Source organism: Babylonia areolata, chromosome 34, assembly GCF_041734735.1.
Source record: "Babylonia areolata isolate BAREFJ2019XMU chromosome 34, ASM4173473v1, whole genome shotgun sequence".
Lineage (NCBI taxonomy): Eukaryota > Metazoa > Mollusca > Gastropoda > Neogastropoda > Buccinidae > Babylonia > Babylonia areolata.
This window is the reverse complement of record NC_134909.1, coordinates 3,318,586-3,336,450: the sequence shown is the minus strand read 5'-3', so window position 1 is coordinate 3,336,450 and position 17,865 is coordinate 3,318,586. Positions and strand designations below refer to the sequence as shown.

The 17,865-nt window shown below is 42.2% G+C and overlaps 1 protein-coding gene across 3 annotated transcripts in view; it reads right to left on the bottom strand.

Moving 5' to 3' along the window:
• Nucleotides 1-17,865, bottom strand: part of LOC143277431 (uncharacterized) — an 82,404-nt gene that overhangs the window by 58,885 nt on the left and 5,654 nt on the right. For all 3 annotated transcript variants that reach the window (XM_076582239.1, XM_076582241.1, XM_076582240.1), the window contains 9 exons: nucleotides 16,806-16,977; nucleotides 15,923-16,016; nucleotides 14,211-14,344; nucleotides 13,211-13,320; nucleotides 11,198-11,271; nucleotides 9,687-9,793; nucleotides 8,413-8,475; nucleotides 6,642-6,696; nucleotides 1,136-1,295 (listed from right to left, as the gene is read on the bottom strand). In XM_076582239.1, the coding sequence (XP_076438354.1) occupies nucleotides 1,136-1,295; nucleotides 6,642-6,696; nucleotides 8,413-8,475; nucleotides 9,687-9,793; nucleotides 11,198-11,271; nucleotides 13,211-13,320; nucleotides 14,211-14,344; nucleotides 15,923-16,016; nucleotides 16,806-16,977 (969 nt within the window). The remainder of the gene's footprint in view (nucleotides 1-1,135; nucleotides 1,296-6,641; nucleotides 6,697-8,412; nucleotides 8,476-9,686; nucleotides 9,794-11,197; nucleotides 11,272-13,210; nucleotides 13,321-14,210; nucleotides 14,345-15,922; nucleotides 16,017-16,805; nucleotides 16,978-17,865) is intronic.

Genomic DNA, 17,865 nt, shown 5'->3' with positions numbered 1-17,865 from the left:
TATTAACACAAAATTTCAGCACTATATGTTTACACAGACACAAAATTTCAGCACTATATGTTTACACAGACACAAAATTTCAGCACTATATGTTTATACAGACACCAAATTTCAACATTACACATTTCCACTAAAACAAAGACACAAAATCCCACTAGCTGATACAAAATCCTACCATTGCTCATTTCCACAAATGCCAAATCTCAGCATTACATTTTTTCTACAAACACAAAACCCCACCATTACACATTTTCTACAAACACAAGATCTCAGTGTCTCAGACACAAATGTCTAAAAATGCAAAATCTCAACATAATAGATTTCTACAAATGCTAACTGTCAGCATGTCTTGACCAAATAGTTGGTGTGGCCATTGTAAATTGTTATTGTGAATCATTATGAGCACAATAACCAATGTTATTTATATTTCTATTAGTCACATGAAATATGTAACATCTTCATGAACCCCAACAGGGTTTCCTGAAATACACGTCTTGTTTTGTCTTGTCTTGTCTTGTACAAATGTAAAATATCAGTGTTACACGTTTTTACTTGCAGAAACTTTCAGCATTACACATTTCTACAAATGTGTGTGCCTGTATGAAAGCGTGTGAGAGTCTGTCTGTGGGTGATAGAAAGACACCGTGTGTGTGTGTGTGTGTGTGTGTGTGTGTGTGTGTGTGTGTGTGTGTGCATGTGTGTGTGTTTGTGCACGCAAGATGTATACAGGCATGTGTGCATGCAGGTATGTGTGAGAATGCACATATTCTTCCTCTGTCTATTCAATCTGATGTCATTTCACTTTGAACAATATTAGATATGCAAGTTTGTGTGTGTGTGTGTGTGTGTGTGTGTGTGTGTGTGTGAGTGAGTGAGAGTGTATATGTGTGTGTGTGTGTGCATGTGTGTGTGTGTGTGTGTGTGTTTGAGAGCCAGAGTGTGTGTGAGTGTGTGAGTGTGTGTGTGTGTGCATGCGTGTGAGTGTGAGTGTGAGTATGTGTGTGTGTGTGTGAAAGAGTGTGAGATTGTGAGTGTGAGTGTGTGTGTGTGTGTGTGTGTGAGTGTGAGTGCGCGTGTGTGTGTGAGTGTGCATGCACGTTCTGTACATGCCCAAACAAGTCAAACCATTCCTCACAATCTTCGATCTTCTTCTTCAGCTCTTTGATCTGCTGCAGCTGTTCACTGTCAGGACTGTCGGAGGACTCAGCCAGGCAAAGAGCACTCTCAATGAAGCTCTGAGCCTCGTCCCACGGGTCACCCAGCTGCAGACTGCAATCCGCCGCTCGGTAGAACCCCTGCAGAGCACAGTTTCACTTTCAGCTTCAGTTTCTCAAGGAGACGTCACTGCGTTCCGACAAATCCATATTGTGTTGTATTGTATTGTATTTCTCTTTTTGTCACAACGGATTCCTCTGTGAGAAATTCGGGCTGCTCTCCCCAGGGAGAGTGCGTAACTACTCTACAGCGCCACCCTTTTTTTGTATTTTTTTCTGCCTGCAGTTTTATTTGTTTTTCCCATCGAAGTGGATTTTTCTACAGAAGTTTGCCAGGGACAACCCTTTTGTTGCCGTGGGTTCTTTTACATGCGCTAAGTACATGCTGCACACAGGACCTCGGTTTATCGTCACATCCGAATGACTAGCGTCCAGACCACCACTCAAGATCTGGTGGAGAAGGAGAAAATATCAGCAGCTGAACCTGTGCTTCAAACCAGCGCGCTCAGATTCTCTCGCTTCCCAGGCAACGCGTTACCTCTAGGCCATCACTCCATATACGCTACACCACATCTGCTAGATGCCTGACAGCAGCATAACCCTGAGTGTATGCTGTTATATTTGTGTATCTATCAGAGTGAACTTCTTTTTACATGATTTTGCTAGAGGACAATGCTTTCATTGCCATGGGTTCTTTTTCAGTGCGCCAAGCGAGTGCTGCACATGGGACCTCCTCGCTCAGTGTGGTTTTCCAGTCCAACTTGGGAGAAAGGGCAAGAGCAGGTTTCAAACCCACACCCTCACGGACTCTCTGTGTTGGCAGCTGAGTGTCTTAACTATTCTGCCACCTTCCTCCTCATGTATGTACACCGCAAAGCTCTTCATCAGACGTTCCTACAACGCAAAGCTCTTCATCAGACGTTCCTACAACGCAAAGCTCTTCATCAGACGTTCCTACAATGCAAAGCTCTTCATCAGACGTTCCTACAACGCAAAGCTCTTCATCAGACGTTCCTACAGCGCAAGGCTCTTCATCAGACGTTCCTACAACGCAAAGCTCTTCATCAGACGTTCCTACAGCGCAAAGCTCTTCATCAGTAGTTCTTACAGCGCAAAGCTCTTCATCAGACATTTCTACAAACACAAAACTGCACAACACATTTTTACAGACACAGCTGGGTAAAACCCCTGTGGAGGACAAAACTTTTCATCACACGTTTCTACAAACACACAGCTCTTCATTACACGTTTCTACAAACACAAAGCTCTTCATGACACATTTCTACAAACACACAGCTCTTCATTACACGTTTCTACAAACACAGCTCTTCATTACACGTTTCTACAAACACAAAACACATCATGACACGTTTCTACAAACACACAGCTCTTCATTACACGTTTCTACAAACACAAAGCTCTTCATGACACATTTCTACAAACACAAAACACATCATGACACGTTTCTACAAACACACAGCTCTTCATTACACGTTTCTACAAACACAAAGCTCTTCATGACACATTTCTACAAACACAAAACACATCATGACATGTTTCTACAAACACACAGCTCTTCATTACACGTTTCTACAAACACAAAACTTTTCATGACACGTTTCTACAAACACACAGCTCTTCATTACACGTTTCTACAAACACAAAATTCTTCATGACACATTTCTACTAACACAAAATTCTTCATGACACATTTCTACAAACACACAGCTCTTTACACAAAATTCTTCATTACACGTTTCTACAAACACAAAATTCTTCATGACACATTTCTACTAACACAAAATTCTTCATGACACATTTCTACAAACACACAGCTCTTTATTACACATTTCTACAAACACAAAACTTTTCATGACACATTTCTACAAACACACAGCTCTTCATGACACGTTTCTACAAACACAAAATTCTTCATGACACATTTCTACAAACACAAAATTCTTTATGACACGTTTCTACAAACACAAAATTCTTCATGACACATTTCTACAAACACAAAGCTCTCTATGACACATTTCTACAAACACAAAACTTTTCATGACACATTTCTACAAACACAAAACTCTTCATCACACATTTCTACAAACACAAAGCTCTCCATGACACATTTCTACAAACACAAAACTCTCCATAACACATTTCTACAAACACAAAGCTCTTCATCACACATTTCTACAAACACAAAGCTCTTCATCACACATTTCTACAAACACAAAACTCTCACACATTTCTACAAACACAAAACTCTTCATCACACATTTCTACAAACACAAAGCTCTTCATGACACATTTCTACACAAAGCTCTTCATGACACATTTCTACAAACACAAAACTCTTCATCACACATTTCTTACAAATACAACTCGAAAGTACCTTTGTAGTGTTGAGCACAAAACTGTTCATTACACGTTTCTACAAACACAAAACTTTTCATGACACATTTCTACAAACATAAAACCCCAGTAGAACACAGTGACTTACTTTCAGTTTCAACTTATTCTGATACATTTATTTTCAGCTTCTAGTAGTTCTACTGATTTTGGGTAACTTAGTTTCAGTTTCAGTTTCTACGGACTTTCAATGAATTTTCAATGAACTTATTTTCAGTTTCACTTTCAGTTTCACATTCTACTCATGGCCTGGCTTCGCTGACGAAGATCTAGGAAGGGCGTTGTCCACGTCTGATGCAGGCACGCTCATGGCTGACAAGGCCAATGCGGGAAAAGCAGAGTCGGCCGCAGCGGTTGCAAGGGAAAGTCTGGTCTGGGTTCGCGGCTGCAGCGTCATGGTTCTTCCTCCTTCTGCGTTTGTCCTCAAGGCTGTCCTCCACATTCTACTGGTTTTCAATTAACTTATTTTCAGTATCATTTTTATTTTGTGTCTGTTTAAACTCATCCTAATATGACCAGAGGGAAAAGAGGTATGCTCACTCAGTTTACTGTACAATATTATACTGGCTTGCAATGTATGTGCAAAACTGCGCTCTTTACACTGTACATATTAACTGCACTCAAGTTCTCTGCTGCCTGTGACAACTTTGGCCTCACAATCAGCACAAAGAAGACTGAGGTGGTGCACCAGCCAGCTCCAGGAAAGCCTTACGTTGAACCAAACATCTTCATCAACAGGCAACGACTGAACGCGGTGGACAAGTTCACATACCTGGGCAGTACACTCTCTCGCACAGCTGTCATCGACAATGAGGTGAATGCCAGACTCGCCAAAGCCAGCACTGCCTTCGGCAGACTCCATAAGAACGTTTGGAACAGAAGAGGCATCACCCTGGAGACGAAGCTCAAAGTATACAAGGCCATAGTTCTCACCACACTGCTCTATGGATGTGAATCATAGATGGTCTACAAACGCCACGCCAAAAAGCTGAACCACTTCCACACCACCAGCCTCAACAAACTTCTCAGCATAAAGTGGCAAGAGAAGATCTCTGACACAGAGGTGCTCACTCGTGCAAACTTGCCCAGCATCTACACCATCTTGATGCAGGCCCAGCTGCGCTGGGCAGGCCATGTAGTTCGCATGCCAGACCACCGGCTCTCTAAGAAACTGCTGTACGGCAAACTCCAACATGGCAAGCGCTCCCATGGAGGCCAAAAGAAGCGCTTCAAAGACACTCTGAAAGCTTCTCTGAAGGCCTTCAACATCAGCCACGACACATGGGAGCTGAATGCAATGGACAGACCAAAGTGGCGTTCAGCTGTCCACAAAGGCGCCAAATCCTGTGAGGCCAACAGAATCGCTGCAGCAGAGCAACGCAGACAGGCCAGGAAAAGCAGTGCCAGCAAATCCCCGACAGCCGCCACCATCCCCTGTCCACACTGCGTCAAAACCTTCCGGGCGCGGATTGGCCTGACCAGTCATCTGCGCACCCACAGAGCCCAACCCACCCACCCTCAGGATGACTAGATGGTCCTCGTCAATCCCAACGAACGAACTACACATTAACTGCACTATATCACACTACAAAACTCAGCTATATTACACTGTACAAAACTACAGTATATTATTCTACAAAACTGCACTATTTTACAATGTACAAAACTGCTATATTACATATTGCAAAACTGTGCTATATCACACTATATTACTCTGTACAATAATGCCCTATATTACACTGAACAAAACTACACAATATCACACTGTACAAAAAAGAACTATATTACACTCTACAAAACTGCTATATTACACTCTACAAAACCACATTACATTACACTGTACAAAACTGCTATATTACACTGTACAAAACTGAACTACATAACATGGTACAAAACTGCAGTAAATTACAAAATATACTGGAAAAAAATGAACTATATTATACTATATCATACTGCACCAAACTGAACTATGGTAACACTGTACAAAACTGCGTATAGTACACTGTACTGCACTGCCCTATATGCAATGCATTACCTTACACTGCCTTGAAGCATACTGTACAGATCTGAACATTACCCCTTTTGAACCATACGTAAAATACACAATGACCATTGTTAGGAATCTCAGCTCGACATTTTCATCAGCCTTAATTTGAGCCGAATCTGGTGTCTTCAGACAAAGCATTTCCAGAGAAAATGAATATCACACACACACACACACACACACACACACACACACACACACAAAGAGAATCAGGGTTACAACACAGACTCACTTTCTTCACACACATGCCCGAAACACATTGCAGAAACAAGAACATACCCAGCATTCACATCCCCACAAACAGAGTATGGCTGCCTACATGGCAGGGTAAATAAACAAAACTGGCATACAAGCAAAATGTTACATGTGTGTGTGTGTGTGTGTGTGTGTGTGTGTGTGTGTGTGTGTGCATACAAGCAAAATGTTACATGTCTGTGCATGCGTGCGTGTGTGCGTGCGTGCGTGCACGTGCGCGTGTGCATGTGGGTGTGTGTGTGTGTGTGTGTGTGCGCGTGTGTGTGCATACAAGCAAAATGTTACACGTCTGTGTGAGTGTGTGAGAGTGTGTGTGTGTGTCTCTGTGCATGTGTGTGTGTGTGTGTGTGTGTGTGTGACTGAAACCTGACTGAACAACACAGGAAACGAATGATGAGCATCCAGAGGCAGTTTCCAGTTGGCTTCACCCATGAGGGCAACCTGTTGTGCAAATGACTCAGTGTTTGCAAAGCACTTACAGCTGGGTCTCTGACTGGGAACACGTGCTGTATAAGTACTCATATCGTCATCATCAACATAACGCAGCAGAACGCAACCCAACACAACAGAACACAACACGAACAATCCAACACAACACACTACAACACAACGCACCACAGTGTAACACAACACAGCCACAAAGCACAACACAGCACACACACAGCAACAACACAAACACGTCTACCCAAACATTCTATGGGTGGCTCCCTTCTCACCTTGGGCCAGGCGGGGTTGACGAACATGGCTCTTCGGCAGTCGCTCAGAGCGTCCCTTCACACACACACACACACACTCACGCACACGCACGCACGCACAAACTCACACACACACACACACACTCACACACACACACACACACACACATACACACACTCACACACACACACACAGAACATCGTTAATACCATTATCATCATCATCATTGGTCCCAAAAGTACTGCTTTACATTTGGCCTGTATGCAGCACAACTTACCTGGCCTGTATACCTGCAGCACAACTTATCTCAGGAAGTGACAAAGCTTGATGGAGTCTCCCTTCGGACCGACGGATGAATAGGCAGGCAGGCCTATCTGTCGGTGTGTGTCCTCATATGGGAGAAGAGGCTGATTCTGGATGCGCAACACTTCCCACAGGTGTTGCAAGGGAAAACGTCTCCAGAAGTTGAGCCCTGCTTCCTTCGCTCATGCTTCTCCTTAATGGCCAGCGTTGTCTTGTTTTCAAAAGTCTTTATGCCACTAGAGCACAGCATCCTCCAGTGAGAGTGGTCAAGGGCATCAGTTTCCCAGGAAGCGATGTCTATGTCACAGGCTTTGAGGTTTGTCTTCAAGGTGTTCTTGAAGCACTTGCAGGGTCTTCCAAGTTCGCGGTGGCCTTCCTTCAGCTGGCCATACAAAAGCATCTTCGGGATCCTGCTGTCTGTCATGCAGACAACGTGTCCTGTCCAGAGTAGCTGGCACTGGATCAGCTGGCATCAGTGACAAAGCTTACAGCTGGGCCTACAGTGAAGAGAGCGCTTTATCATCAATGGTTTCAGGCCTTTACAACCATTCCAAAACGCAACAGCAAAGTGAGAGCTGTATGATCAATGGTTTCTCCACTACAATGGGAAGTCATTTACAGCTTAGTCTTTTGTGAAGGACTATGACTCTTAAACCAGGAGGCAAGATTGTACTGACTCTAAGTACTGCAGCCTTGGGGGCTAGTTGGCCTTTGGGAACCACCCCAACACCGACTGTCCTAAAACCCTCTTGGCTGAGAGAGAGTGGGGATGTAACTTGGGCAAGACACTCTCCACTATAATCTCGCCCAGATAATTGGGACAGCAACTGCTTCCACTGTTGTTCTGATGGCCATAGCCATATACATGTAACTATCATACATTGCTTCACATTCAGCAGCAGCAGCAGCACTAAAAATAACAGAAGAAATAGCAGTAGTAGTAATAGTAGCAGCAGTCATAGTAATCATGGCAAACTTTCCACTGTGTGAGTGTGCATGTGTGAGTGTATCTGTGTGTGTATATGTCTGGGAGTTTGCGTCTGTGTATTCACTATTGTCTGGGTATGTATATGTGTGTGTCTGAGTTTTTGTCTGGGTGTGTGTCTGTGTATGTCTGTGTTTGTATGCCTGTGTGTGTGTCTCTGTATCTGTCAGTGTCTGTGCCTGTGTATGTGTGTCAGTGTATCTGTTTGTGTATGTGCCTTGGCTCTATACTTGTATATGTGTCTGTCTGTATGTATGTGCGCGCACATGTGTGTCCCAGTGTGTCCCTGTGCCTGTATCTGTGTGTTTGAGTGTGTGTGTGTGTGTGTGTGTGTGTGTGTGTGCGTGTCTGTGTGTCTGTGTGTGTGTGTCTGTCTATCTGTGTCTGTGTGTATTTCATCTGCGTATGTCTGTCTGTCTGTATGTGTGCCTCTGTGTGTGTGTGTGTGTGTGCGCGCGCATGCATGTGTCCAAGATGGACGACCTAAACTAAGTCCCACTCACCAGTATTCCCCCAGGTTCCTAAAGCACTGAGCGCGGTTTCCAAACAGCAGGTGGTTATCATACCTGCACACACACACACACACACACACACACACACACATCTCTTATGACTTCTATGTACATCAAATCATGTTGTTTATTGCCCAGCCAACCGCAAGGCGGCCACTGAACACTCTTCAGTTCTTAAGACCACTTGATGAGAACTGTAGATAATTTCAAAAAGTCAGTTAAAACAGCACTGAAAAGACCTATTCAACGTCTCACTCATCCATAAAAAAATTCAAATCAAGTTAAGTTTCCAGCCTACAATGCAAATTTTGTGTGATTCATATCTAGCCCCCGCGTCTTATCAGCTGTTCACACCCTTTATGCCAAGCCCTGTCAAGTGTTTGTAGGAACAATTAGGACATTTGGTAGGAACATTTTATCTGCAAGGCATACACTTGGGCCAAACTGCAACACGGTGTAACTGTTACGATCAAGCTGATTGGTCCACTCAATGCTGTTTCAATGTAAACACGCACACCATTAGCTGAGCATCATGAAGTTAGAACAACGTTAGTGCTGACTGCCCTGACCTCATGATCGATAAGTCTAGAGTGTCTGGGTAATGTTACGACAGGAAAGCATGTGACCATGCTATGTAGTCGAAAACGAACTTGTCGGAACAATTTTGACACTGGCGTAACATCGGAACAAACTGTGATCGAGTGTAACAAAATACGGTGAAATCGTAACAGCTGCATCTCAACTGATGGTGTTTTCTGCACTGACCTGAAGGTGTGGAGCTCTCGCTGGGGTGTGCAACACACGGACAGTCACACAAACGAACAAACATACAGTCAAAAGCACTGACACAGAGAGATTGAATGAATGAATGAATAAATGGGAGAGAGGGAGAGGGTGAGAGAAAGCGAGAGAACGAGAGTATACATCAGATAAAAAAAAAAAAACATACTTCATTCATCATTTTTCACATCCTCGAAAAAAGTCTAAACTGCCCGAAAAGTGGGATCATTTTTCTGTCCATTTTTCTTATTATCATCATTCATTGTCACTTTCATCCTTCAAAAAGGTCTCTTATGCCAAAAAAAACTGTATCATTTTTCTTTCTTTTCTGTTTTCCTCCCCTTTTCATTATAAGATTTGTGTGTTTAAGTGTGTGTGTGTGTGTGTGTGTGTGTCTGTGTGTGTGTGTGTTTCTTGCTCAAACTAAAGAGAAGAGAAGAAAGCAAGAGGGAGGGGGTGAGGGTGAGGACTGACGGAGTTCTCACCCTGTCTCCATGCCCATGGTGTACTGCGCAATGGCCTTCCGGTACTCCTTCTTGTTGTAGGAGTCGTTGCCTAGCGCCCGCGCCTTCTCCGGCTGCATTCTGCCCGTCTGTCCCGTTGGCATCAACACACAAAGGTTAATAATAATAATAATAATAACAATAATAATACTTGCTGAGACACAATCAATCACAAATGACTGTCCAAAGTGGAGAATCTGTCCAGTTTGGATCAACATACAAAGGTTAATAACAATAATAAAATAAAAAAAACCAACCAAATAATTATTGTATGATAGTTAGTCATGACCGACTATGACCATCAGAACAGCAGAGGGGGCAACTGCTGTCCCGACTATCTGGGCTAGAACGTGATCACAGTACAGAGTGTACATCCCCACTCTCTCCGCCAAGAGGGCTTTAGGACAATGGGTGTTGGGAGAGCTCCCAAAGGCCAACAAGCTCCCAAAGCTGCAGCACAAAGTATAATAACAATAACAATAATGATAATAATAACATTTGCCGAAACACGATCAATCACACATGACTGTCCAAAACGGAGAAGGCTAGTGCATGGGTCAGCATGGCGGTGCCCCGACGGTTCCCCACAGAGCTGAGGGACCAAGGCAAGGCAAGGCAATAATAACAACGATGGATACTTGTTGAGCGCTTTCCTCCCTTAGAGGGAGCTCAAAGCGCTTCACAAAAAACATTAGACACAATATCATATATACATAAACACATACACACAATAACTTACAACAGGAAGAAGAACATAATAATGATTTAACACACAAAAGCATAAAACACATTCAACAACTATGCATAATACATTATCTAATTACACACACATAAAATATTTTGAAAAAATGGAAGATAATTCAAGTCTGTTTATATCTATGGATGGAAACAGTGTCAAAATTTTTAGTAAATGAATTTGTATGCATGCACTCAAGGCTGTTATGCTGCTGGTCAGGCATCTAGCATATGTGGATTTGTCCAAACAGAGATGCCTCCTTGGGAAATTGAAACACGGTCATCATTTCTTTTCTGTCAGAAAGTGTAAGATTCAGGAGTACAGAACTGGACTCGACATTACTTCCTCTTCCCGCCCACCCCACTCTGCCCTCCACTGAAGCCATCATTTCCTGTGTCTGTGGGTGGATGTTTGTGTGTATGCAGGCGTGTGTGTGTGCGAGAGCATGTGTGTGTGTGTGTGATATTTTTATGGTGCGCGCGTGCGTGTGTGTGTGTGTGTGTGTGTGTGTGTGTGTGTGTTCATACCTGCAATTTGTAGTACTGTCTTGGTGAAAAGAAAAGATACATATATATGTGTTGTTGTTTTTTTCATGTGCAGAGGTATGTCATTATGCACTACAGTGTAAGTGCTGTTTCATGTACAGCTCTTAAAGCCCATTATGCTGGGAGTTTGCGCCAAATAAGTACTATCTATTATCATCATTATTATTATCATTATTATTATCATTATTATTATCATTATTTTCATTACTGACCTTCTCCACGGCACGGTCGTACTTTGTTGTCAGCAGCTCTTTGTTTTTTCCATAGTAAGTCACATGCATGTGCACTGAAACATACACAGCTGTCATGTACAGAACTGGGACATATAGAACTGAGATAAACAGAACTGAGACATACAGCACCGAGTCATATAGAACTGAGACATACAGCACTGAGTCATATAGAACTGAGACATACAGCACCGAGTCATATAGAACTGAGACATACAGCACTGAGTCATATAGAACTAAGACAGAGAACTGGGGCATCTTGAACTAAGACTTATAGAACTGGGACATATAGAACTTAAACATGTAGAACTCAGAAATTCAGAACTTAAACATATAGGACCGAGACATATAGAACTGAGACATACTGCACTGGGACACATATAGAACAGACATACCAAACTGAGAAATACAGAACTAGGACATACTGAACTGAGACATATAGAACCTAAACGTATATATAACTGAAACAGAACGCACTGAGACAGACAACGGAGACTTACAGAACTGAGACATATTGAACTTAAACATAAATATAGAACCTAAACATACCTATAACTGAAACAGAACGCACTGAGACAGACAACGGAGACTTATAGAACTGAGACATATAGAACTTAAACATACCTATAACTGAAACAGAACGCACTGAGACAGACAACGGAGACTTCTAGAACTGAGACATATAGAACCTAAACATAAATATAACTGAGACCTATAGCAATGAGACATAGAGAACTGAGAATAAAGAACTTCATATATGTATAACCGAGACATATAGCACTGAGACAAAGAGAACTGAGACATACAATACTGAAACATATAGAACTGGGACATACAGAACTGTATGTCTGACACGGACTGAAACAAAATTGACTAGTCATGTCTTGTGCTGTGTTACCTTCCTGTCATAACAGATTTCTCTGCGTGTGAAATTTGGGATACTGTTCACAGTGAGAGCACATCACCACACCAACCTCTTTTCTCCCTGCCTGCAAGTCTTCTTTCTGTCCCTGTCAAACTGGATTTTTCTACACCTTTATGCCAGTGACAACCCATTTGTTGCCATGGGTTCTTTTACGTGTGCTAAGTGTATGCTGCACACGGGACCTCAGTTTATCATTTCATCTGAATGACTAGCACCAAGACCACCACTCAAGGTCTGGTAGAGGGTGGAGTACTATGGGAATCGAACAAATGGACACTCAATTCCTGGAATTGAACCCATGGACACTGTAATTCCAGGAATCCAACCCATAGACTTTAATTCCTGGAATCCAACCCATGGACACTCTTAATTCCAGGAATCCAACCCATGGACACTCTTAATTCCAGGAATCCAACCCATGGACACTGTAATTCCTGGAATCCAACCCATGGACACTCTTAATTCCAGGAATCCAACCCATGGACACTCTTAATTCCAGGAATCCAACCCATGGACACTGTAATTCCTGGAATCCAACTCATGGACACTCGTAATTCCAGGAATCCAACCCATGGACACTGTAATTCCTGGAATCCAACCCATGGACACTGTAATTCCTGGAATCCAACCCATGGACACTGTAATTCCAGGAATCCAACCCATGGACACTCTAATTCCTGGAATCCAACCCATGGACACTGTAATTCCTGGAATCCAACCCATGGACACTGTAATTCCTGGAATCCAACCCATGGACACTGTAATTCCAGGAATCCAACCCATGGACACTCTAATTCCTGGAATCCAACCCATGGACACTCTAATTCCAGGAATCCAACCCATGGACACTCATAATTCCTGGAATCCAACCCATGGACACTGTAATTCCTGGAATCCAACCCATGGACACTCTTAATTCCAGGAATCCAACCCATGGACACTGTAATTCCTGGAATCCAACCCATGGACACTCGTAATTCCTGGAATCCAACCCATGGACACTCTTAATTCCTAGTCAGGCACATCAGAGCTGGGCCCCTGTGTGAGTTCCCTGAGGGTGGGATGATTACCCAGTTTGCAGAAGAAGAGGACGGCGAACTGGGAGGACGGTAAATAGACGTTCTCCTTGGACCTCCTCTCCTCGTAGGGGGGCTCCTGCAGCATCTTCAACAACCTGCCACTGTCAACACAGGGCATTGGTCATCGTCATCATCATCGTCAACATCATCATCAATACTGTTGACATTGTCATCATCATCATCATCCTCATAGTCATCATCATTATCGTTGCCATCATTGTCATCATCATAACAATGATGAAGACAGGCGCAATAGCCGAATGGTTAAAGCATTGGACTTTCAATCTGAGGGTCCCCGATTTGAATCTCAGTGACAGCGCCTGGTGGGTGAAGGGTGGAGATTTTTCTGATCTCCCAGGTCAACATATGTGCAGACCTGCTAGTGCCTGAACCCCCTTTGTGTGTACACTCAAGCAAAAGATTAAATACACACGTTAAAGATCCTGTAATCCATGTCAGCATTCGGTGGGTTTTGGAAACAAGTACATACTCAGCATGCACACCCCCGAAAGCGGAGTATGGCTGCCTACATGGCGGGGTAAAAACGGTCACACGCGTAAAAGCCCACTCGTGTATATACGAGTGAACGTGGGAGTTGTAGCCCACGACACAGAATAAAAAAAAAAGAATAACAATAACAATGATGATGATGATAGACATGATAATAACTACAACCACAACAACCATAATAATAACAGACTAATAAATAAATAAAACTATTACAATATTAAAGAAATATAGTAGTAGTTATCGTAGTAAGAAGAAGAATCAGAGCCATTAATAATGATAAAAGTCAAAGCCATCATAACAACAACAAAAATAAGATGAAGAAGAGGAAAAAGAACAACACTAGTAGCAGTAGTAGTAGTAGTAGTAATAGCACTACTACTACTGGTAGTAGTAATAAGAATAATCATCATCATAGAGAGAGAGAGGGAGGTTCAAGTTTTACAGACTTCGCAGTGATCTGCTATCACACAGAACAACTTACAACTCGCTCCTGAAGAACATGCATTTTGGCGCTGCATGCAGGGTTCTATCCAAATTGATCTTTCCGTCTTGCACATACTTCCTCTCGATCGTGTTGACAAGCCGCAGAATCTGCTTCATCGACTCTGCCTTTCTCTGAAACAGTTTTACTTTCACTTTCACTTTCCCAATGAGGTGTCGCTGCATTCGGACAAATCCATATACTACTCTTTCCGTCCTGTACATACTTCCTCTCGGTCATGTTGACAAGCCGCAGAATCTGCTTCACTGACTCTGCCTTTCTCTGAAACAGTTTTACTTTCACTTTCACCTTGAGGCGTCACTGCATTTGGACAAATCCATATACGCTACACCATCACAACTGTTAGTTAGATGCCTGACAGCAGCATAACCCAACATGCTTGTCAGGCCTTCAATACATGCTATTATATTTATGTACCAGTCAGAATGGCTTTCTTCTGCAGAATTTTGCCACAGGACAACACTTACCATAGAAATTGGGCTATTGAGCACATCGTTATATAAGCTAAGCTCCCCTAAACCTTTTTTAATTTAAATTTATTCACACATAAACCGCAGTGGTTTATAAGCTGCAAATGTAAATGTTACATACCAAAAAAAGGGGCAAAAACCACTGGCCTGTTTAATCGCCTAAAGTTTGAAAATTGCATCGTAAGCATTGTGTCGTTTTTTTGGCATAACGGAAGCTGATTGAATGGTGGATAATTGTTTTTTTTAATTGCCCTGCGTGTCCCTTTGTAGCCCATTAGTAGAAATGAATTCTTCACCATCATCAATTACTGTTCTCCACTTCAGTGCAACACTCACTGGGCTGTACATCAACTCGTGCAAATGATGGGAGCCGAGTAGTTAAACTTAAAGTGTTGGACTTTTGTCCGAGGGTCCCAGGTTCGAATCCTGGCCATGGCATCTTGTGGGTTGAGGATGGAGATTTTTTTTTTTCAATCTAGAACTTGCCTTTGCCATTGACCATTCCATCCATTATTCGACAGAGGATTAAAAAACGACTGAACTCAAAATAAATAGAATTATACATACTACACAAAATCATACGTAACAGGCATATTTCAAAACATGCTAATGGGACCCTCATATCCTCAGCACAAAAATGGATACAACTTGTCAGGGAGACCGATTATCCAGTCCAATAAAAGATTTTTTTAAATCCAAGGCTTTCTATTGAAAAAATATACATCACTCGTCTTTGAAAAAGGACCATAAGCCAAATAAATGTATCACTTGTTTTATTGTATTATTGTACGTTTTTGTTGTTGCTGTTTGCTGTTTTTTTTGTTGTTGTTGTTTTGTGTGTGTGTGTGTGTGTGTGTGTGTGTGGTTTCTTGTTTAAACTGGGAACAAAATGGTGAACGGCCCAGCATAGCAGAAAGAAAACCATTGAAAAGAGGAAATTTAAAGCTGAAAAACAGCTCCTGGCATCTCCAAATGAAGAATGGGGAGGTCTACTTACAGGAAAAAACACAAACTTGTTCATGTCAAAGGAGGAGTGGGAAGGTCTACTTACCAGAAAAAACACAAACTTGTTTATGTCAAAGGATGAATGGGGAGGTCTACTTACCGAAAAAAAAAAAATAACACAAACTTGTTCATGTCAAAGGAGGAGTGGGAAGGTCTACTTACCAGAAAAAACACAAACTTGTTCATGTCAAAGGAGGAGTGGGAAGGTCTACTTACCGGAAAAAACACAAACTTGTTCATGTCAAAGATGTTGGTGATGAGTTCTAACACAAATTGTTCTCTTGAGGTCAGGCAAGTGATTGCTCTGGGGCTGCACACACACATGTATGGGTTATTGTTTACATGGAGTTCAGTCAGTTATGTGGGGGGGGGGGGGGTGTATGTGGGTGTGTGTGTGAGCAAGTGTGTGTGTGTGTGTGTGTGTGTGTGTGTGTGTGTGAGAGAGAGTGACTGAGTTAGTGTGTGTGTGAGTGTGTGAGTCAGTGAGTGTGTGTTATGTGTGTGTGAGAGAGAGAGAGAGAGAGAGAGAGAGAGAGAGAGAGAGAGAGTGAGTGAGTGAGTGAGTGAGTGAGTGAGTGAGTGTGTGTGTGTATGTGTGTGACTGTGTTTGCGTGTGTGAGCGAGTGAGTGTGTGTGTGTGTGTGTTTGCGTGTGTGTGTGTGTGTATGTGTTCGTTCGTTCTTTTGTTTAGCGTCTTTTCACTATCAGTGATATTAGACGTAATCTCACTATTGTTGTGTGTGTGTGTGTGTGTGTGTGTGTGTGTGTGTGTGTGTGTGTGTGTGTGTGTGTGTGTGTGCAAACAAACATCCTTTCTGGGCCCCTGGACCCATCACAGATGGCATTATAAATACCCATTACTACCTCTCCCATACTGGTGTTAACTGTCAGTGTTCTGGGCACTTGTGCTAAGGAGGTAGAGATTTCTATTAAAACCACTATAATTATCATCATTATCATCATTATTAATATTGTTTTATCATTACTACTATTATCATTATCATTATCAATCATCATAACAACCCATTATCATCATGCTTCTCATCATATTCCTAACAACCCATCATCATCACTGTTGTGAGGCTGTCCCTGCACATACATGTCCTTGTGCTCCATGGTCCTGGCCTCCACCAAAGCGTTGATCCAGATTTCGGGGAAGACGGAACCTGTGCCCAGAAGGAAAAGGCCAACGCCCTGGGACCGAATCTTCAACACCTGGGCCATGGTGGGTCCGTCCGTGCCCTGCTGCATCCACTGCTCCACCACCTCATCTGGTACATCATCGTTACCCTCATCATCGTTTCGTCGTCACTGTCATCGTCTTTGTTATCACTGTCATCGTTGTACTCATCATTATTATCCTCATCACTATCAGTCATTGTTATTATCGTCTTTATCCTCATCATTACCATCGTCACTGTTATCATTATCATTATTATCCTCATCACTACCATCATCGTTGCTATCATTATCATCATTATCCTCATCACTGTTATCCTCATCATCATCATTATCCTCATCACTATCATCATCGTGGTTATCATTATCATCGTTATCCTCATCATTGTTATCCTCATCACTATAATCGTGGTTGTTATCATTATCCTCAACATCATCAACATCATCACTATTACTGTCATTGTTATCTTCATCATCGTTATCACCATCACTATCATCATCATTGTTATCATCGTTATCCTCATCATTGTTACTGTCATCACTATAGTCGTAACTGTTATTATTATCATCATTATCCTCATCATCACCACTATCATAGTTATCGTTATCATTATCATCATTATCCTCATCATCGTTATCAACATCACTATCATCGTCATTGTTATCATTATCATCGTTCTCCTTATCATTGTTACCGTTGTCACTATAGTTGTAATTTTTATCATTATCCTCATCATCGTTATTGTAATCACTATCATAATTATCCTCATAATCATTATCATCATAACTATCATCATTATTATCATTATCATTGTTATCTTCATCATCGTTACCCTCATCACTATCATTGTTAACACTATCATCGTTATCTTCATTGTTATTGTCATTGCTATCATCGCCACTGTTATCATTATCATCGCTATCCTCATCATTGTTTTCATTATCACTATCATCATCATCATTGTTATTATCATCGCTAT